The sequence below is a fragment of the Panulirus ornatus genome, chromosome 18 (assembly GCF_036320965.1).
Source record: "Panulirus ornatus isolate Po-2019 chromosome 18, ASM3632096v1, whole genome shotgun sequence".
NCBI classification, from domain to species: domain Eukaryota; kingdom Metazoa; phylum Arthropoda; class Malacostraca; order Decapoda; family Palinuridae; genus Panulirus; species Panulirus ornatus.
The window spans coordinates 49,396,305-49,419,697 of NC_092241.1; the positions used below are offsets into that span (position 1 = coordinate 49,396,305).

General features: G+C 37.7%; 1 protein-coding gene across 4 annotated transcripts in view; it reads left to right on the forward strand.

The window, feature by feature from the left end:
• Positions 1-23,393, forward strand: part of spn-A (RAD51 recombinase homolog spn-A) — a 55,828-nt gene that overhangs the window by 9,435 nt on the left and 23,000 nt on the right. For 2 of the 4 annotated variants that reach the window (XM_071673134.1, XM_071673135.1), the window contains exons 3-7: positions 3,002-3,217; positions 4,196-4,327; positions 11,637-11,845; positions 16,123-16,188; positions 16,906-17,035. In XM_071673134.1, the coding sequence (XP_071529235.1) occupies positions 3,002-3,217; positions 4,196-4,327; positions 11,637-11,845; positions 16,123-16,188; positions 16,906-17,035 (753 nt within the window). The remainder of the gene's footprint in view (positions 1-3,001; positions 3,218-4,195; positions 4,328-11,636; positions 11,846-16,122; positions 16,189-16,905; positions 17,036-23,393) is intronic. The other 2 variants (XM_071673136.1, XM_071673137.1) reach the window with 1 other exon arrangement.

The following is a 23,393-nucleotide window of genomic DNA, read 5'->3' on the forward strand; positions in this document are numbered from 1 at the left end:
GCACATGCTGTCACTGCTTCCCTAAATACATCCCATTCCTCACCCACTCCCCTCACGTCATTTGTTCTCACCTTTTGCCATTCTACTCTCAATCTGTCCTGGTACTTCCTCACACAAGTCTCCTATCCAAACTTGCTCACTCTCACCACTCTTTTCTCCTCAACAGTCATTCTTCCCTTTTGAGAACCTTTACAAATTTTCACCTTCGCCTCCACAAGATAGTGATCAGACATCCCTCCAGCTGCCCCACTCAGAACATTCAAAAATCTCTCTATTACACACCTGTCAATTAACTTGTAATTCAGTAATGCCCTTTGACCATATTTCATACTCATATATGTATACCATTGTTGAGGAAGGCAGTGAATCTCCTAAACAAATTTTTAAAGTGGATGAGACCAGATTATCTTGGAAGAGAATACCTTTGAGAATGTTCACCCTTGAAAAGAGGACTGCACCAGGATTCAGAGTTTGTTGTTTTCTGTTTTTATTAGTTGAATTCATTGTACTGTATGTATATTATTGTATTTTATGTTTCCTGGTATGTGTATACTGTAGTTTTCCTTTGGCATGACATTAGTTACTGTTTTATTGATAAGAAATATCCCTAATCTCCATTACATACATCATTTGATTAACGTGTTTTTTATTCACATGACCATTTTCAAGAACATGAACATCACATATATTGTGAGGTCTCTGTATGGACCAGGGGTATGCTTTAAAAATGCTTTGTGAGAGATACTTGTTAGAAGAGAGAGATTTGTTTGCAACACTTATGGATCTGGAGATAGGGTTGATGTAGAAATGCTTTGTGGAAGTTTTTGCAAATACTGTATATGATGTAGGAGAAAGGCTACTAGATTCAGTGAGGACCTCTTATTGGCAGAGTAATGCTTATCTTTGAGTAAGGAGGAAGGAGGATGAGTGGTTCCAAGTGAAATTGGGTCTCTGTCAGGATTATGTAATGCCATCATGTTTTATCTACATATGGGTTGAATGATGAGGAAGGTAATTGTGAGGATGAAGGAGAGAATGGCAGATATACTGTATGCCGGGTATTGTGGTGGGTGCTTAAAGGTGAGTTACTTGGTGCTTGCAGTAATATTCCTCTATTAGTGGAGTAGAGAGAGAAGTTGCCAACGCTCATGTCTGAATTTGGGAGTGTATGTGTGAAAGGAAAAAGCTTGAAGTTAATGTGAGTAGAATTAAGGTAATGAGACTCATTGGTATGATGAAACAGGTTGGTATGGCCATGAGTTTGAATAGGGAGAGGAGTGGCTCACCCAGAACTGAATATGTGCATCTCCACCAAAGTCTTATATCATTCTTTTAACCTCAGACAGACACATATCTAGCTTACACTCTCCAGTCCCTCCCACTGAACAAAACACTGACCATTCTAGGCATCACGTATGACACACACAATGACATTCACTCCCAACACTAATAACTTAATCACAAAAGCAACAAACAAACAAAATATCCTCAGAACACTACCTGCCACCAGAATTGGACGAGAAAAAGAATCCCACAGCATCCTGTACAACAATTCATCTATTCCACTTTAAATATATTTCATCTGCCTGTTCTTCCTCCCTCTCAAAAGCAAATATAACAAAGCTTCAAAAACTTACAATGGTGCATTCAGAACAGTCGCTGGCTGTCTGGTAAACACATTCACCATTTTCACAATGAAAGGAAGATCTTCCCAAAACGAACCCACCTCAACATACCTGGCATCCAATTCCTAGACCCCTCCCTCCCAAACCACTCTATAACTAACACACTTCAGCAACCTATACTGACAGATCCCCCACTCCCAATAGATATTTCAGTGACAAAACACATATGCACTGAAGTAACTTGACAAGCACTAAACAACTGACCTCCCAGCTCAGTCTTAAACACTAGTCTACCAGACATGCATTCATCATAAACCAGGCAACCCCAGACAAACATGAGTTACACTCTTCTGCTTATGCTTTAGATTTCACCCATCACTACAACACTAAAAATACTGTTTAAGCATATCCCATGATCCTACTGCCATAAAGAAGATGCCAAGCACTTGCTTCTTAATTGCCCTTCAATTCTTTCACATAGAGGCACACACAACACAACGCATAACAATGTGAGGTCTTAAGTGTTGCAGCAGTATCCTAGGGATAGAAGGGACTCACTGGGGCAGGAAGTAAGTAAAAAAGTAATGAGGAGAGTGTAGAAGTAGAATGCCTTAGATACCAGGGAATGGACTAGAACTGTGGGAACTGGAGCTGAAGTGTATCATTGGGTAGGAGAAGGGGCAGAGTCCTGGGTGCATTCAGAAGTGTATGGAAGGAGAGGTCACTGTTTAAGAGAGCAAAGATGAGTATGTTTGATGGTAGGGTAGTTCTGGTGTTGTATTGTTGTGTCTTTGGTCCTGAATTCAAAAGAATGGAAGAAGACAGACATGTTAAAAATGAAATATGTGTGGGCATTATATGGAATGAGTAGGATTGATGATTAATGACAGGGGAAAGGAATGAAGGAATGACAATATAAGAGAAATGTTTGATGGTAAGCAGAGTATGATTGTAAGAGCAGACCAGATGTGCTGAAATGGTTTGGTAATGGAGAGAGGATAGGTGAAGAGAGAATGACTGAGGAGATATAGGTGTTAGAAGTGGAGGGAGCAAGTGGGAGGGGAAGAGCAAGAAGGGAATGAAAGGTAGGAGTTAAAGAGGCTTTTGAGTTGTTTGAGCACGAACATTCAGTAGGATATGAGAGAGCATGCATAGAATAAAGTAGTTGGAGGGGAAACAATAGAACTTTCGTGAGATGTGGCTGTGGATAGAGCCCTCTGGTTTCACTGCTTTATGTCTGACATCTAAAGAGTAGATTTGAACAATTGAGGTTGTTCAGCTCCTGGTAGTACCGTGTTAATGCAAGAACATTGAACAGATATATAAAAAACAACTGAAAATATTCACCTTGTAGATTAATTTATTACTGTACTCAGCGAAATGGGATATCGGCTGCAGATGTGAAGAAACTAGAGGAAGCGGGTTATTACACCGTTGAGGCTGTGGCTTTTGCTCCAAAGAAAGCTCTTCTTACCATCAAAGGAGTTAGTGAGGCCAAAGCAGACAAGATATTAACTGAGGCTTCCAAGCTAGTGCCCATGGGCTTTACTACCGCAACAGAATTCCATCAAAAACGTGCTGATTTAGTACAGGTATGTTTGGAATTTGTGATATAGTTCAGTTAGGATAATATGTTGTGGATGTTTACCTTTGGCTAATGGTTGTTTTAGTTAAGAGGTAACTTCTGTTAGTATAGGCTCAAAAATATTTTTAAGGAGTCATACCACAGTTTGCTTTTGAACATCTCTAAGACATATATTCTATAGACATATATCCTGGTATGCAATTCAAGGCCAATAGCAGTCAGTAAGAAATGCAGGCAGTTGTGGAAATTCTGTCATACCCTTTATATACAGACTTTAATTAGGATCTTTTTGAAACAGAAAAACACTAGATATCTTTTCCTGTTTCGTAAAACTGTTCTTTCCTATATGTACACTTGCTTAGGTACCCTTCACTTTTTTTCAGCACATGCAAGTGCCATTAGCCAGTTGACCATTTAGCTTTTCAGAAATTTTCTCAAATGTTACTTTCAATCTTTGACATTTTGGCATGTATTTAAACTAGAATCATCTAGTATCAGTTTGCTTTTAGTCCAAGAATGTGCAAAAAACATTGATTAGATACATGATATATGTGATAGAATCATTATTTGATAAGATATTATATTCCATCCATCAATTCAGTCTGCAGAAATGAGTGATAAGTAGAGTTGAAGAGACAGCAAACAGGTTAGTACTCTGAAATTAAGGCTTTTTTTTTCATTCACATGCACAGTATTTGCCATTAACCAAACTCAAACATGGGCAGTGGATGTTTACTTTTCCTTGAGACACAGTTACAGCTAAAGATGTTGCTCTTTGGTATTGAATGCCCATCCATACTCTTAGAATGTATGTTGTAGAATTTTGCATTTTGGTTTGTTTATGACAAGATCAATTTTTACACTTTTTTCATTGTAAGAAATCCACATATATATCAGAGAAGTTGTAGGTTGCCACAAAAATTAATGCGGCCTTTGTACAGTGGATGATAGATAGTGCTTACATTGTTGGTTTATTTTATTGCAGCTGACAACTGGCTCCAAGGAATTGGATAAATTATTAGGAGGTGGAATAGAGACTGGATCTATCACAGAAATATTTGGAGAATTCCGCACTGGCAAGACTCAGCTTTGTCATACATTAGCGGTTACATGTCAGGTGAGTCTTCCCATTGTGATGCAAACAGAACATAAGATAAAGAATTATATGTTTATGGGTATGTAGTTTAAGTCCCCAATAGCCAGGGGCTTACAGTATTGAGATTTTGCATGCATTTTCTTTTGGTGCATACATTTGTTTACATGGTTGCATTCATATACATCTATGATAATACCTTATAGTTTGGGCTACCCCATAGAGTGCTGTTTCATTATAGCACTCTTGCTTGCATCTGGGAGCTCTAGTTATACAAAAAATTTTTTTTGAAAACCCATAAATCACGTCAAAAATCATGTCTTCAAACACTGAGAGTGGTGCTGAGAGCAGTTTTCTTTGTTCATGCTCACTTGATCAGTCAGAGTGCCATATACACATACACACATCCAAACATTGCCAAATGCTCTCCATGTTAATGCAGAACAGATTTTTTTGTGCTTACATTGAACACACATTCTAGCTGACTCACCAGATTTTCAATATTATTGTGAATGTTTTTTACCCATCATGACCGGCAAAATCTAGTACAGCTGGTTAGCATCTAAAATACCCATGAAAAACCTTCCTTGTACATAGAATTACAGGTGATAAGGCATTTGGAAGTTGATGAGGATTACACCGATGTCAATGATACTTTCAAATGGGTTACACTGACGCCTAGAAACATTTTTAAGAATACAGACAATGCAGAAACTAAGCATACCAAAGAGATAAGTTCTCACCTTTTCTGCCTAGGTGGGTGCATGATAGCAAGAAAGGAAAGGGAAGGCAAAGAAGGGCAAGGATTAGCCCTCTTAAACAAAAGATAGCCTGAAGATTCAAGAAAAAGTGGAAGATTGCCCATTCAGATGATATGTATTGGGAAGAGTAAATGTAGGGAAGAAGAGGATAGTGGTGTCAGTATTATATAATCCTAAAAAAATTTGCAGTGATCTGGAACAAATATACAATGATAACAATGAAGGAACTATTAGGATGGTACATGATGCTTTGAAACACTCGTTTGTTTGAGATGGCTAAGTACCGATAATGGGGGATTTCATTTATAAGGGACAGAGTGGAAGACTTTGGATGCTTGTGGTACAGTAGTAGGAAATCATGGAGACAAGTTGGTGGAGTATATACAGGAAAATTTCCTATACCAGCATGACAGGTACACACTAGTATGAGGGACTGATACACATACTAGCATGGATATTGATAACATTATATATGATAGATTAGCTGATAGATGTAATCATGTAATGTTCAAGTTTGACTATGTGGTAAACAAAGACATTAAAAACACAAGAGGTGAGATAGGACATAAAGAGGAAATATAATCTTTTTTTTTTTTTTTCTTTGTCGCTGTCTCCCACATTTGCGAGGTAGCGCAAGGAAACAGACGAAAGAAATGGCCCAACCCACCCCCATACACATGTATATACATACGTCCACACACGCAAATATACATACCTACACAGCCCTCCATGGTTTACCCCAGATGCTTCACATGCCCTGATGCAATCCACTGACAGCACGTCAACCCCGGTATACCACATCGATCCAATTCACTCTATTTCTTGCTCTCCTTTCACCCTCCTGCATGTTCAGGCCCCGATCACACAAAATCTTTTTCACTCCATCTTTCCACCTCCAATTTGGTCTCCCTCTTCTCCTCGTTCCCTCCACCTCCGACACATATATCCTCTTGGTCAATCTTTCCTCACTCATTCTCTCCATGTGCCCAAACCATTTCAAAACACCCTCTTCTGCTCTCTCAACCACGCTCTTTTTATTTCCACACATCTCTCTTACCCTTACGTTACTTACTCGATCAAACCACCTCACACCACACATTGTCCTCAAACATCTCATTTCCAGCACATCCATCCTCCTGCGCACAACTCTATCCATAGCCCACGTCTCGCAACCATACAACATTGTTGGAACCACTATTCCTTCAAACATACCCATTTTTGCTTTCCGAGATAATGTTCTCGACTTCCACACATTCTTCAAGGCTCCCAGAATTTTCGCCCCCTCTCCCACCCTATGATCCACTTCCGCTTCCATGGTTCCATCCGCTGCCAGATCCACTCCCAGATATCTAAAACACTTTACTTCCTCCAGTTTTTCTCCATTCAAACTTACCTCCCAATTGACTTGACCCTCAACCCTACTGTATCTAATAACCTTGCTCTTATTCACATTTACTCTTAACTTTCTTCTTTCACACACTTTACCAAACTCAGTCACCAGCTTCTGCAGTTTCTCACATGAATCAGCCACCAGCGCTCTATCATCAGCGAACAACAACTGACTCACTTCCCTAGCTCTCTCATCCCCAATAGACTTCATACTTGCCCCTCTTTCCAAAACTCTTGCATTCACCTCCCTAACAACCCCATCCATAAACAAATTAAACAACCATGGAGACATCACACACCCCTGCCGCAAACCTACATTCACTGAGAACCAATCACTTTCCTCTCTTCCTACACGTACACATGCCTTACATCCTCGATAAAAACTTTTCACTGCTTCTAACAACTTGCCTCCCACACCATATATTCTTAATACCTTCCACAGAGCATCTCTATCAACTCTATCATATGCCTTCTCCAGATCCATAAATGCTACATACAAATCCATTTGCTTTTCTAAGTATTTCTCACATACATTCTTCAAAGCAAACACCTGATCCACACATCCTCTACCACTTCTGAAACCACACTGCTCTTCCCCAATCTGATGCTCTGTACATGCCTTCACCCTCTCAATCAATACCCTCCCATATAATTTACCAGGAATACTCAACAAACTTATACCTCTGTAATTTGAGCACTCACTCTTATCCCCTTTGCCTTTGTACAGTGGCACTATGCACGCATTCCGCCAATCCTCAAGCACCTCACCATGAGTCATACATACGTTAAATAACCTTACCAACCAGTCAATAATACAGTCACCCCCTTTTTTTAATAAATTCCACTGCAATACCATCCAAACCTGCTGCCTTGCCGGCTTTCATCTTCCGCAAAGCTTTTACTACCTCTTCTCTGTTTACCAAATCATTTTCCCTAACCCTCTCACTTTGCACACCACCTCGACCAAAACACCCTGTATCTGCCACTCTATCATCAAACACATTCAACAAACCTTCAAAATACTCACTCCATCTCCTTCTCACATCACCACTACTTGTTATCACATCCCCATTTGCGCCCTTCACTGAAGTTCCCATTTGCTCCCTTGTCTTACGCACTTTATTTACCTCCTTCCAGAATATCTTTTTATTCTCCCTAAGATTTAATGATACTCTCTCACCCCAACTCTCATTTGCCCTCTTTTTCACCTCTTGCACCTTTCTCTTGACCTCCTGTCTCTTTCTTTTATACATCTCCCACTCAATTGCATTTTTTCCCTGCAAAAATCGTCCAAATGCCTCTCTCTTCTCTTTCACTAATAATCTTACTTCTTCATCCCACCACTCACTACCCTTTCTAATCAACCCACCTCCCACTCTTCTCATGCCACAAGCATCTTTGCGCAATCCATCACTGATTCCCTAAATACATCCCATTCCTCCCCCACTCCCCTTACTTCCATTGTTCTCACCTTTTTCCATTCTGTACTCAGTCTCTCCCGGTACTTCCTCACACAAGTCTCCTTCCCAAGCTCACTTACTCTCACCACCCTCTTCACCCCACCATTCACTCTTCTTTTCTGAAAACCCATACAAATCTTCACCTTAGCCTCTATAAGATAATGATCAGACATCCCTCCAGTTGCACCTCTCAGCACATTAACATCCAAAAGTCTCTCTTTCGCGCGCCTGTCAATTAACACGTAATCCAATAACGCTCTCTGGCCATCTCTCCTACTTACATAAGTATACTTATGTATATCTCGCTTTTTAAACCAGGTATTCCCAATCACCAGTCCTTTTTCAGCACATAAATCTACAAGCTCTTCACCATTTCCATTTACAACACTGAACACCCCATGTATACCAGTTATTCCCTCAACTGCCACATTACTCACCTTTGCATTCAAATCACCCATCACTATAACCCGGTCTCGTGCATCAAAACCACTAACACACTCATTCAACTGCTCCCAAAACACTTGCCTCTCATGATCTTTCTTCTCATGCCCAGATGCATATGCACCAATAATCACCCATCTCTCTCCATCAACTTTCAGTTTTACCCATATTAATCGAGAATTTACTTTCTTACATTCTATCACATACTCCCACAACTCCTGTTTCAGGAGTACTGCTACTCCTTCCCTTGCTCTTGTCCTCTCACTAACCCCTGACTTTACTCCCAAGACATTCCCAAACCACTCTTCCCCTTTACCCTTGAGCTTCATGGAAACTTCAAAAACCTCATTATTTCTGTTAACATGGATGGGGAAATGGAGTTCAGTAGCAGAAACCAGGCCTTTGTGGTGAGAGGTTCTCTGAGGTTTACTCTGGAGGAATAGAGGCATAACAGACAGAGGGAGTGCAAAGAAAGAGGAAGTTGTGGTTTAATAAAAGATGTTAAAAAGACAAGGAGCATCAAGATGTTCAGTGACTAAGAAATAGTACTCCAACTAGCCAACATTTGCATGGTATAAGGTAGCATGGAACAAGCATAGTAGGATAAAAAAGGAGGAGCAGAGAAACTTTGAAAAGAATATTGTGAACTAGGCTGGTGAAAATCCGAAACTTTTCCATAAATTAATCAGGAGTCATTTGTCACTTAAGGAGCACCTAATCAGCCTAAGGGATTCTGACAAAAATTTTAGATGATGAACTGATGATGTAAGGACATGTAAAATAACTGAATCAAATTGGAAAGTGTTTTCACAGTGGGAGACACTATACCCCCATCACCAGTGAGATGGAATGGGGAGGTGTTTTCAGAAATCATTGAAATACTTGTAAAAGTTATTAAGAGAATACTGAAAGGACTTAACCCATCCAAGGCTCATCAACCTGCTGGAATTTCACCATATGTGCTAAAGATGTGTGCAGATATGCTAGATAAACAACGTGAATTACTGTTCAAAATGTAAATGGAGCAAGGCAAAGTGCAAATGGCATGAAAAGGGGCATATGTCATACCTTTATAAAAGAAAGGAGACTGAGAACTGGCATTAAACTGCAGACTGGTCTCCACCGAATATTAGGTGTAACATTCTGGATAAGATTTATAAAATGCAAATGGATGACTTTCTGTGGAGGAGAAATTTCCTAAGTTAAAGAAAACTCTTTTAGGGAAAGGTGGTCACTTGTAACAAGCCTCTCAAAGTTCTGCAAGAGAGTGAGTTCTGACCTGGAAAGAAATTAGTTCTGGGTGGATTTCTTGTATGTTGAGTGCCATAAAGCATTTGACACTGTGCTGTGAAGGAGGCTGATTAAGAAGCTGGATCATGAGGCAGGAATAAGGGGGAAACTCCATCAATGAATGGAAGATTATCTCAGTGGTAGGGAACAAAGGACACATTTTAGAGGAGCCTTTTCCAAATTGATTGAGATGACCACCAGAGTGCCAATGCAGATTATCTGAGTGAGTCATCTTCAACTTTTTCTTGAAACTTCAGGCTGTTTACTTAAGATGGTTAATCCTTCTCCTTTGTATTTTCTTTCCTTGCTATCATGTACCTTTTTGGGCAGAACAGGTGAGATGACAAGCAGAGTGCCATAGGGTTTTGTTCTGAGACCATTGATCTTGATATATCTAAATGACTTGCCTGAAGGTATGGAATCTTATCTCAATATGTTTGTAGATGATGCAAAGGTCGTTAGGGAAGTAAACACTGACTAAGATTGCATCAGATTATAAAGGTACCTAAACAGACTCCAGAGTTGGTCTGAAACATGGTTGATGAAATTGACAATTAAATTAAAAACGATGGGACAAAGCAAAAGATGGCCTAAATATTATTATGTAGCAGGAAGTAAAGTTCAGGATTCAATGTGTGAGGACTTGTGAGTCAACATTATCCATAACCTGCAACAAAGATGTTACCAAAACGAAAAGAGCCAAGTTACAGGGAAAGGCTGGATGATTCAGACCTACTCTCCTTGGAAGAGAGAAGAGTGAGGGTGACCTAATCACAACCATTAAGTTTTAAAAAAAATCAACCATGTGGACAGTGAGCACTTCTTCATGAGATGCAGGAACTAGAACAACCAAAGGACATGAAATTAAGTGAGAAACATGTAAAAAAAGAATGTAAAGGAATACTTTTGTAGTATAAGAGTGATGGATGAATGGAACAGAATGACTGAAGACATGGTTGATGCACCCAGCATACATAAGTTTAAGAAGTTGTATGACAGTAGAGAGTGTTCAAGAAATGGGGCCTCACAAATGTAAAACTCCCTCTCCTTACAGAACAAGTAGGTGATCACAAAAGCTTACAGTGGCATTCTGGGATCTACCATTCACCCTTAAAGTCAGATATTAAAGATCTCCAATAACTTTATCGTATTCATTTTCATAATCCCTGAATTCAAACTCTTGCATTTTACTATAGCGCTTTTTCTGTAAATCTACTAGTTTTGGAAATTTAGTCCATGCCTTTACTTCTCAAGGAACACTTTGTTCTTTGCAGATAAGGGATTCATTTGTCCTTTTCATGCAACCAGTCATATTCCTACCATATATCTTTCCAGATAAGAAATATTCTCATTTACTTTTTATACTTATTTTTACATCAGAATAAGGTTAAGCAAATGAAGGCTTTCAAATATTGGAAATTGAAATTGAATTCAAAATGTGCATTAATCAAAATTTGGAATAAAAAGTAAAAAAAAAAAAAAAAAGACACCTGAATTTGATGAGAGATCACTTGAATAAAAGTCAAGGTCAAATTTAGGGCCACAGGATTTTTTTTTTTTTTTAATGTTTTACCAAATCCTGTAGCTGGCATATATGTGGATGATGTGCACCACCTAAATCAAGAAAATAAGAATTATTGTTGTTTAAGCATAACGCTGTTAGGAATAGGAAATTCAGTAACCTGAAGTAATTCCTTGGTAATGTGCTTTTAGTTTACGAGGTGATGTAGACTCCAGTCTTAGTAGAAAGAAAGCACCATAGAAGAAAAGTGTTACCTTGATTGACAGCTGGATTTTTATTAGCCATTTCCACAGTCCAGTAGGTTAGTTTGTACATTATCACAGTGCCCTTTTTGAAAAATATTGGAGTAGTTTTTGTTACTCAGAAAAAATTACAGTTGTATGTCACAAGAAGAGATGAGAGATTTCACATGAACTACATGGGGAACATCTCATCCTTTGATGCACTTATTAAGTTTTTTTATGTTCCAGCTTCCTCTAGATATGGGTGGAGGTGAAGGAAAGTGTCTTTACATAGACACAGAGGGAACATTTAGACCTGAACGTCTTCTGGCAGTGTCTGACAAATATGGACTTTCAGGTGCTGATGTTCTAGACAATGTAGCATATGCAAGAGCTTACAATTCTGATCATCAAACACAGCTGTTGATTCAAGCAGCAGCCATGATGGCAGAATCAAGGTGAGTTTCATGGATTACACAATCACATGTATATGTATGTAGAATTATGTGATAGCCCATTTTGATGTGTGAAGTTTTGTTGAACTTAGTTGAAATGTTTGAACTTTATAACTTCTGGGTCCTCAACAGACAAATCAGATTGTGGATTTGAGTTTTGATTAGGAGGAAAGGTTGAATTACAGAAGTTGTGGGAGATGATTTTGGTTAAGGATCAATATGATTTGTCAGTAGAAGTTAAGTTTGCACTTTTTTTTTATGAAAGTGTGCCTAACTCTATGAAGAATAGTTTTGCAATGATTCTGAGCTTAAATTAAAGCAGAGGGAGTTTCTGGGAAAGGGAGGAGTTTCATGATTCATATGTAAGCCCTGTCCTTTATGCAACAGGCATTAGAGCAGTTGGTAGGCAGCCATCAACCAGGGAGGTATATTACCAGTACCACCTTCCTGGGTATCAAAAGGATTAGTGACAGTTGAGTAGTAAGCCTGCACTTCATTGGTTGTCAAGTTGCATTCTTCTGGCCCATGTAGCTGTCATTTCTCTCCTTCACCTACACATGGACTGCTGGCATTCTGTCCACAAACGTACATTTTCTCTTTGTCTCACATTATACATGACAGCACTTTACTCACACAACTCATTCTTTGTTACATTAGTTTTTCTTTGGTGATTGCTATTTGTTAGCCCTGCCTTTGGCAAAATTGTAGGAGCAGTAGATAGAAGCATTAGGTAGGAGCATATGGCAGGAGCACAGGGTAGACACATTAGATAATAGTAGTAGGTAGGAATATTAGGGAGGAGCATTACATAGTAGTAATAGGTTTTAACATTAGGAAGACAGAAGGTAGAAGTAGCTGATAGGAACATCAGGTAAGAGCTTCTTGAAGTATTGCATTGAAGTTGCCTTATGTCATTGGCCTATTAAAGGTGAGGCACTAAAGGACAAGAAAGAGCAGTGGAATGCACCAATGATGAAGACTCTTTTACCATGGTCATTCCCTTGAGGAAGTTCCCAGAGGGAATGGGCATCAAAGATATGGATAGGTGTTGTGACATTTCTTACAGGGTTTCTTTATATGTATCCTCAAAAGGCTCAATTTTTTACATTCTAAGACAAGTGTACCAGTATGTGTCTAGATCTCTGGCCACAAACTTTACAGTTCACATGAGTAACATTTTCAGATAGGCCAGAGCAACTCTAGTACCAGTAGCTTGACCTTTAGTTTAGTAGTGACAACATCCTGTAATCTACTGATCTTATCATTCTCCATGTATACGTTTTGCTTTACACATTTCATTGTGATGGAAAATATTTCTGTTTTTCTCATCTGAACTTGGCTATTTGCTTCAAAGAGGTCTGTTAATTCTTCTCTAATTGTAGTTTTGAGGCTTCTGATTGACAATCCAGTGTTGTTTTCAATAGCTTCTTTACAAATTGCAAGTTTGGCCAAAGCATCAACTTTGTCATGCTCTTGGAAGTGTAATCCATAACAGTTTGTTTTGAATCCCTTGACCAATAATGTCTGAATATCTGTCTCTGGTTTCCGAGACCAACTTGTTACATTCTGATCTCAGGGTGTTAAGGGCAAGCAGTGAAGATCAGAATCAGAGACAATTAAACTGTCTGTGGTGGTGATTTCTGCAAGCTCAAGAGCAATGAGCACAATGAACATTTCAGGCTGTAGATTAGATGCTCAATTGTTAATTCAAGCATTTCTCTCTAATCTGTTTCCATTGGGCTGGATCACAATGGCAGCACTATCTGCTCTTCCAGTGGCAGAGTTGAGTGAGTTTTTGTTATTTCCCGCATAGGCAAAATGGCATCAGAACAGATACTTAACCTAAGAGGAGAAAATTGTCATACACTTCCTTTCTCTGTCCCTTCTTTTAGAAAGCACGAAAGGAGGGAAGTATTTCCAGCCTCTCACTTCCGTCCCTCTTAGTCGCGTTCTACATCATGTAGGAGATATGTAGGTAGTATTCTCAGTCCCCTATCCCTAGGGATATGTTATGAAAAGAAAAGAATATTTTTGGGGTAAATTAAAGTCATAACTTCTCAGATTTGTTATTTTGAGGCTGTAATACTACTCAGAGAGTTTGTACCCAAATTCTCATATGTTTATATCACAAAATGTTGCCCTGTGAACCATCGCCAGGCAGGGTACCTGATATACAGTAAGTACTCCTGGTTATTATTTATTTATTATACTTTCTCACTGTCTCATGCATTAGCAAGGTAGCGCAGGGAAACAGACGAAAGAATGGCCCAACCCACCCACATACACATGTATATACATAAACGCCCACACATGCACTTATACATACCTATACATTTCAGCGTATACATACATGTACATACACAGACATATACATATATACACCTGCACATATTCATACATGGTGCCTTCATCCATTCCTGGCACCACCCTACCACACATGAAATGACACCCCCCCTCCCCCTGCGTGCATGCGAGGTACCACAAGGAAAGGACTACAAAGGCCACATTTGTCCACACTCAGACTCTAGCTGTCATGTGTAATGCACCGAAACCACAGCTCCCTTTCCATATGCAGGCCCCACAAAACTTTCCATGGTTTACCCCGATGCTTTACATGTCTTGGTTCAATCCACTGACAGCAAGTCGACCCCAGTATACCACTTTGTTCCAATTCACTCTATTCCTTGCACACCTTTCACCCTCCTGTATGTTCAGGCCCCGATCACTCAAAATCTTTTTCACTCCATCTTTCCACCTACAATTTGGTCTCCCACTTCTTGTGCCCTTCACTTCTGACACATATATCTCTTTGTCAATCTTTCCTCACTCATTCTCTCCATGTGACCAAACCATTTCAATACACCCTCTTCTTCTCTCTCAACTATTCTTTTTATTACCACTTATCTCTCTTACTCTTTCATTACTTACTCGATCAAACCACCTCACACCACATATTGTCCTCAAACATCTCATTTTCAACACATCCACCCTCCGCACAACCCTGTCTATCGCCCATACCTCACAACCATATAACATTGTTGGAACCACTTTTCCTTCAAACGTACCCATTTTTGCTTTCCGAGATAATGTTCTCACCTATCACACCTTCTTCATTGCTCCTAGAACCTTCGCCCTCTCCCCCACCCTGTGACTCACTTCCTCTTCCATGGTTCCGTCTGCTGCCAAATCCACTTCCAGATATCTAAAACACTTCACTTCCTCCAGTTTTTCTCCATTCAAACTTACCTCCCAATTTACTTTTCCCTCAACCCTACTGAACCTAATAACCTTGCTCTTATTCACATTTACTCTCAACTTTCTCTTTCACACACTTTACCAAACTCAGTCACCAACTTCTGCGATTTCTCACCCGAATCAGCCACTAGCGCTGTATCATCAGCGAATAACAACTGACTCACTTCCCAAGCCCTCTCATCTTGAACAGACTGCATACTTGCCCCTCTTTCCAAACCTCTTGCATTCACCTCCCTAACAACCCCATCCATAAACAAATTAAACAGCCATGGAGACATCACGCACCCCTTCTGCAAACCAACATTCACTGGGAACCAGTCCCTTTCCTCTCTTCCTACTCGTACACATGCCTTACATTCTTGATAAAAGCTTTACACTGCTTCTAACAACTTACCTCCCACACCATATATTCTTAATACCTTCCACAGAGCATCTCTATCAACTCTTTTCATATGCCTTCTCCTGATCCTGGTAAAATTTTGAAAATTTGTTATGGAAAGGAAACTTTTCATGTTCCACTTAACCCAAGTGGTACAAGTTGAACCTCTTTAATCCAGCAACCTTGGGATCTGACCATTGCCAGACCACAGAAAATGCTGGAAAACAGAAATTGAGCCCTGAGGAAACCCCCTATATGGACATATTCCTGACCCCTAGTCTTGTCAGCTCATTCCACATACATATTGTTGTGTTATCAAAGGTAAAGCAAGGCTTGAAATAGGAAATAATACAACCATCAAATCTTTCAAACAAGGTTTTTATTGTTACATCAGTTTACATTGGAAGTATCCCCAGATGGAGACTCCTAAGTATCTTGGGCAAGGGTTTTTCATGGCATATGACGTGAATACAGGGCAGATTCATTAGCATTATACATCTGTTCTGGGCTAAGTTTTGCTCAGCCACTAACTGTGCAAATTCATTTGCAAACTTTGAAACAGCTTTGTGACAAGTAGTTAATATAACAAATGACCACATGCTTTGGTTGACTCTTATTACTATTGTTTTTTGTTGTTATCTTCAAGGCAGCCAGCCTGTGTTGCAGCATCAATCCCAGCCAGGAAGCCGGCTCATACACTCTCTCTCACCCTGTATGTATTGATGTTGGATGTTTAATAGAGAATTGGAGTTTTTATCAATTCTTTTAATGTGACCTTACACCTCAAGTTTCCTTGTCAGTGCTACACTTTTCTTCGCACACACTATGTACTGAAATTCCATGTCTCCACTTGTGTAACCATCCTTGTGAATATTCACAGTCATGTCTAGCTTTAGCTCTCTACTTGATAAGCATCTCCCCATAATTGCTTACACCTTCACTATATCAGAGCTTAAACCACTTTATGAGTGCACTGTCTAATTCTTTACTGCTGGCACCTTTCAAAGTTTTCCAAAACTTTAAACTTTTCTGGATTTCATTTTCAGCAAGAAACTGAATGTAAGAAATTAACACGATTGTTAATTAGCTCGGCTGCATTGTAGACTGATTTTGGCTCCTTAGTGCTGCTAATAATGCCACCCTGGTGGCAGATCCACAAACTAATGATGGCAGATTCATAACGTGCCAGACCATGGAGTGCTGGATTAGAGGGGTACAACCTGTGATGTGCATTTATTTTCAAAACTGCTGAGCTAAACTCATTTGTTTGCTACTGCACTTTGCCTTGAGTTTGAAATGGTATTTGACCCTTAACTTCACCTTACTCCTAATCTCTCATTCAACAGATCTATGTATAATTTGCTGTTTCCATTTTTACCCATGAAAATTCACATTGAGGAAGATAATTGTATTTTTTGTATCATTTCAGGTACGCCTTATGTATTGTTGATAGTGCAATGGCACTTTACCGAACTGATTATGCTGGACGAGGGGAACTGTCAGCCAGACAAATACACCTGGCAAGATTTTTACGAATGCTTCTCAGATTGGCTGATGAGGTAATGTATACAATGATAACATTACATACAGAATTATTTGAAATTTTTGATAATTGCATCTGAATTTCTTTTTGTGAGTTTACAGATTTTCTGAGAGAACCTTGAGCTATCAGGATATGATTTCATTCATTTTTTTGCAGAAGAAAGGAAATTGTTGATAAAAAGGAGAAAAGGTTTAGGAGACAGGATATAACCTTGAGGAACACCTCTGTTGATGGAGAAAGGGGGAGAGGCTGATCCAGTAACAATCATGGAGATAGATTGGTCATAGAGTAAGGGAGTGAGGGAGGGAATCCAAAAGAGGGAAGCTTAGAAATGAGACCCTGATGCCACACCCTGTCGAAAGCTTTGGTTATATCAAAGGCAACTACATAGAATTCCCAAAATATTTTAGGGATGATGGCCAAATATAAGTGAGATTGTAAAGAATATCACCAGTGGATCTTGCCTCATAGAAGCCATCCTGGTGATAGGAAAGAAGAATGTGAGATTCAAGATGTCTGGGGATATAGGAGTTGAGGATGAATTAAAAGACTTCAGAAAAAGTAAATGTCAGAGCACCAGGATGATTGTGGTGTTAAAATGGTCACACTTCTTAGGAATGGGATGTACCAACACATGCTTCCAAGAGAGAAAAGTTATGGTTTTTAAACAAACAGAATAGAGAAGCAAGCACATGTACAGGTTTAAAAATACCGAAAATTACAGGCAAATGTTTTAGCCCAGAAATTTTTTTTTCTTTAATTGAAATAAGGTATGAAGAAATACTTCTGTACTTGAAAGAAACATGGAAAATATCTCATTATGCTTCCCCAGTCCAACTTCAAAATATGAAAGAAGAACCGAATAGTCTCAGAATCTTCCAAAAGATTAGCCATTAATTATTTATTTATAGGCCTTAATGGCTCACAACATATACTCAACCCCAAATTGGAATTCAGCATGAAAATAGTCTTCATTCTGAGGTTTTCTATCAAATCTATTACCCTCACAAAAATATCATAAGTATCCAGTAATAGAGACTTTTTTTAGCCCCCAAACCATTCTGTTTAAAACTGTAATATGACATAATAAAATGCTTATGTACCTGAAATAATCATGGGATGTATCTCATAATTCTTCCCCAAGCCAACAAATACCCAGTAAATATGAACTGAATAATCACAGAATGTTCTAAGAGAGAAACCATCAATTACTTATTTACAGGTCTTAATGTCCCCCAACACATATTTCAACACCAGATTAAAATTCAACATGAAAAATACTCATTATACTGAGATTTATAAACAGATCTATTACCCTCAGACATTTTTTTCATTGTTTTACAGGAAAATATATTTCTTTTAAAATCTCATTGTAAGGGGTATTTTTCATGCTGAACACGAATCTGGAGTTGAAATTTCGTTTGGTCGTCTTTACAACTTTCAATTAAGCTGCTGAATGAAGTCAATTTCAAAGTATTCTCTGATTATTTCCATCGTATTTAATGGGTATGTATCGGTAATTGAGAGCACTATGATGTATTTCCCATGATTATTTCAAATATAGAAGTGTTTCAATAGGTTTTCTTTCAGAAAAATAGATTTTCTTTAAAACCTCATTGTTTTGAGTATTTTTAATGGTGAATACAAATATAGAGGTAAAATGTAGTTTGGTCATCCTTACGACTTTTAATTAAGCTGTTAAATGAAATCAATTTCAAGATATTTTCTGTTCATTTGCATCATATTTTCTCAGTATGTATCTGCAGTTAAGATCATTATGATATATTTCCCTTGATTATTTCAAGTAATGAAGTGTTTGAATATGTTATGCTTCAAATTTGAAAGAAGAATTTTCTTGAGCTGAAAAATATCCCTGAATAATTACTTGCACTTTCTTGTTTTTCACAGAAAAATATAGTTCTTTTAAAATATCATTATAATTGCTATTTTTCATGCTGAACACGAATCTGGAGTTGAAATATTGTTTGGTCGTATTTACGACTTTAGTTTAAGGTGCCAAATGAAGTCAATTTCAGAGTATTCTCTGATTGTTTCCATCGTATTTAAAGGGCATGTATCGGTAATTGAGAGCATTATGGTATATTTCCCATGATTACTTCAAGTATAGAAGTGTTTCAATAGGTTTTCTTTTAGTATTTTTAATGCTGAATACAAATGTAGAGGTAAAATGTCGTTTGCTCGTCCTTACGACTTTTAATTAAGATGTTAAATGAAATCAATTTCAAGATATTTTCTGTTCATTCGCATCATATTTTCTCAGTATATATCTATAATTAAGATCATTATTATATATTTCCCTTGATTATTTGAAGTATTGAAGTGGTTCAATATGTTATGCTTCTATTTTTAATGAAGAATTTGTTTGAGCTGAAAAATATCCCTGAACCATTACTTGCACTTTTTTGTTTTTTCACAGAAAAATATAGTTGTTTTAAAATCTCATTATAATTGGAATTGGCATTTTTCATGCTGAGCACAAATCTTGAGTTGAAATCTCATTTGGTCTTCTTTACGACATTATATTAAGGTGCTAAATGAAGTCAATTTCAAAATTAATTTCAAAGTATTCTCTGATTCTTTTCCATCGTATTTACTGGGTATGTATCTTTAATTGAGAGCATTATGGTACATTTCCCATGATTACTTCAAGTATAGAAGTGTTTCAATAGGTTTTCTTTTAGTTTTGAAACAAAAAGTTTTTTCAGCTAAAAAATACCCTGAACTGTTACCTGCAATTTTTCTTATTTTTTTCAGAAAAATAGATTTTTTTTAAAACCTCATAATATTGAGTATTTTTAACGCTGAATACAAATATAGAGGTAAAGTGTCGTTTAGTCGTCCTTACGACTTTTAATTAAGCTGTTAAATGAAATCAATTTCAAGATATTTTCTGTTCATTTGCATCATATTTTCTCAGTATGTATCTGCAATTAAGATCATTATGATATATTTCCCTTGATTATTTCAAGTAATGAAGTGTTTGAATATGTTATGCCTCAATTTAGAAGGAAGAATTTGTTTGAGCTGATAAATATCCCTGAATAATTACTTGCACTTTTTTGTTTTTCATAGAAAAATATAGTTGTTTTAAAATCTCATTATAATTGATATTTTTCATGCTGAACATGGATCTAGAGTTCAAATATCGTTTGGTCGTATTTATGACTTTAGATGAAGGTGCTAAATGAAGTCAATTTCAGAGTATTCTCTGATTGTTTCCATCGTATTTAAAGGGCATGTATCGGTAATTGAGAGCATTATGGTATATTTCCCATGATTACTTCAAGTATAGAAGTGTTTCAATAGGTTTTCTTTTAGTTTTGAAACAAAAAGTTTTTTCAGCTTAAAAATACCCTGCAATTTCTCTTATTTTTTTCAGAAAAATAGATTTTCTTTAAAACCTCATTATATTGAGTATTTTTAATGCTGAATACAAATATAGAGGTAAAATGTCGTTTGGTCATCCTTACGACTTTTAATTAAGCTGTCAAATGAAATCAATTTCAAGATATTTTCTGTTCATTTGCATCATATTTTCTCAGTATGTATCTGCAAATAAGATCATTACAATATATTTCCCTTGATTATTTCAAGTAATGAAGTGTTTGAATACGTTATGCTTCAAATTTGAAAGAAGAATTTTCTTGAGCTGAAAAACTTCCCTGAATAATTACTCGCACTTTTTAGTTTTTCACAGAAAAATATAGTTGTTTTAAAATCTCATTATAATTGGTATTTTTCATGCTGAACACGAATGTGGTATTGAAATATCGTTTGGTCGTATATATGACTTTAGATTAAGGTGCTAAATGAAGTCAATTTCAAAGTATTCTGTGATTGTATCCATCGTATTTACTGGGTATGTATTGGTAATTGAAAGCATTATGGTATATTTCCCATGATTACTTCAAGTATAGAAGTGTTTCAATAGGTCTTCTTTTAGTTTTGAAAAAAAAAGATTTTTCAGCTAAAAAATATCTACCCTGAACTTTTTTTTTTTTTCTTTGTCGCTGTCTCCCGCGTTTGCAAGGTAGCGCAAGGAAACAGACGAAAGAAATGGCCCAACCCACCCCCATACACATGTATATACATACGTCCACACACGCAAATATACATACCTACACAGCTTTCCATGGTTTACCCCAGACGCTTCACATGCCTTGATTCAATCCACTGACAGCACGTCAACCCCGGTATACCACATCGCTCCAATTCACTCTATTCCTTGCCCTCCTTTCACCCTCCTGCATGCTCAGGCCCCGATCACACAAAATCTTTTTCACTCCATCTTTCCACCTCCAATTTGGTCTCCCTCTTCTCCTCGTTCCCTCCACCTCCGACACATATATTCTCTTGGTCAATCTTTCCTCACTCATTCTCTCCATGTGCCCGAACCATTTCAAAACACCCTCTTCTGCTCTCTCAACCACGCTCTTTTTATTTCCACACATCTCTCTTACCCTTACGTTACTTACTCGATCAAACCACCTCACACCACACATTGTCCTCAAACATCTCATTTCCAGCACATCCATCCTCCTGCGCACAACTCTATCCATAGCCCACGCCTCGCAACCATACAACATTGTTGGAACCACTATTCCTTCAAACATACCCATTTTTGCTTTCTGAGATAATGTTCTCGACTTCCACACATTCTTCAAGGCTCCCAGAATTTTCACCCCCTCCCCCACCCTATGATCCACTTCCGCTTCCATGGTTCCATCCGCTGCCAGATCCACTCCCAGATATCTAAAACACTTCACCTCCTCCAGTTTTTCTCCATTCAAACTCACCTCCCAATTGACTTGACCCTCAACCCTACTGTACCTAATAACCTTGCTCTTATTCACATTTACTCTTATCTTTCTTCTTTCACATACTTTACCAAACTCAGTCACCAGCTTCTGCAGTTTCTCACATGAATCAGCCACCAGCGCTGTATCATCAGCGAACAACAACTGACTCACTTCCCAAGCTCTCTCATCCCCAACAGACTTCATACTTGCCCCTCTTTCCAAAACTCTTGCATTCACCTCCCTAATAACCCCATCCATAAACAAATTAAACAACCATGGAGACATCACACAACCCTGCCGCAAACCTACATTCACTGAGAACCAATCACTTTCCTCTCTTCCTACACATACACATGCCTTACATCCTCGATAAAAACTTTTCAGTGCTTCTAACAACTTGCCTCCCACACCATATATTCTTAATACCTTGCACAGAGCATCTCTATCAACTCTATCATATGCCTTCTCCAGATCCATAAATGCTACATACAAATCCATTTGCTTTTCTAAGTATTTCTCACATACATTCTTCAAAGCAAACACCTGATCCACACATCCTCTACCACTTCTGAAACCACACTGCTCTTCCCCAATCTGATGCTCTGTACATGCCTTCACTCTCTCAATTAATATCCTCCCTGAACTATTACCTGCAATTTTTCTTATTTTTTTCAGAAAAATAGATTTTCTTTAAAACCTCATTATATTGAGTATTTTCAATGCTGAATACAAATATAGAGGTAAAATGTCATTTCGTCGTCCTTACAACTTTTAATTAAGCTGTTAAATGAAATCAATTTCAGGATATTTTCTGTTCATTCGCATCATCTCAGTATATATCTATAACCAAGATCATTATGATATATTTCCCTTGATTATTTCAAATATTGAAGTAGTTCAATATGTTATGCTTCAATTTTTAAAGAAGAATTTGTTCGAGTTGAAAGATACCCGCGAACAATTACTTGCACTGTTTTCTTTTTTAACAGAAAAATTTGTTTTAAAATCTCTTTATAATTCGCATTTTCCTTGCTGAACATTAATCTTGAGTTGAAATCTCATTTGGTCGTCTTTACGACATTATATTAAGGTGCTAGATGAAATCAATTTCAAAATTAATTTCAAAGTATTCTCTGATTGTTTCCATCATATTTACTGGGTATGTATCGGCAATTGAGAGTATTATGGTATATTTCCCATGAGTACTTCAAGTATAGAAGTGTTTGAATAGGTTTTCTTTTAGTTTTGAAACAAAAAGTTTTTTCAGCTAAAAAATAACCTGAACTATTACCTGCAATTTTTCTTATTTTTTCAGCAAAATAGATTTTCATTAAAACCTCATTATATTGAGTATTTTTAATGCTGAATACAAATATAGAGGTAAAATGTCGTTTGGTCGGCCTTACGACTTTTAATTAAGCTGTTAAATGAAATCAAATTCAAGATATTTTCTGTTCATTCGCATCATATTTTCTCATTATGTATCTGCAATTAAGATCATTATGATATATTTCCCTTGATTATTTCAAGTATTGAAGTGGTTCAATATGTTAT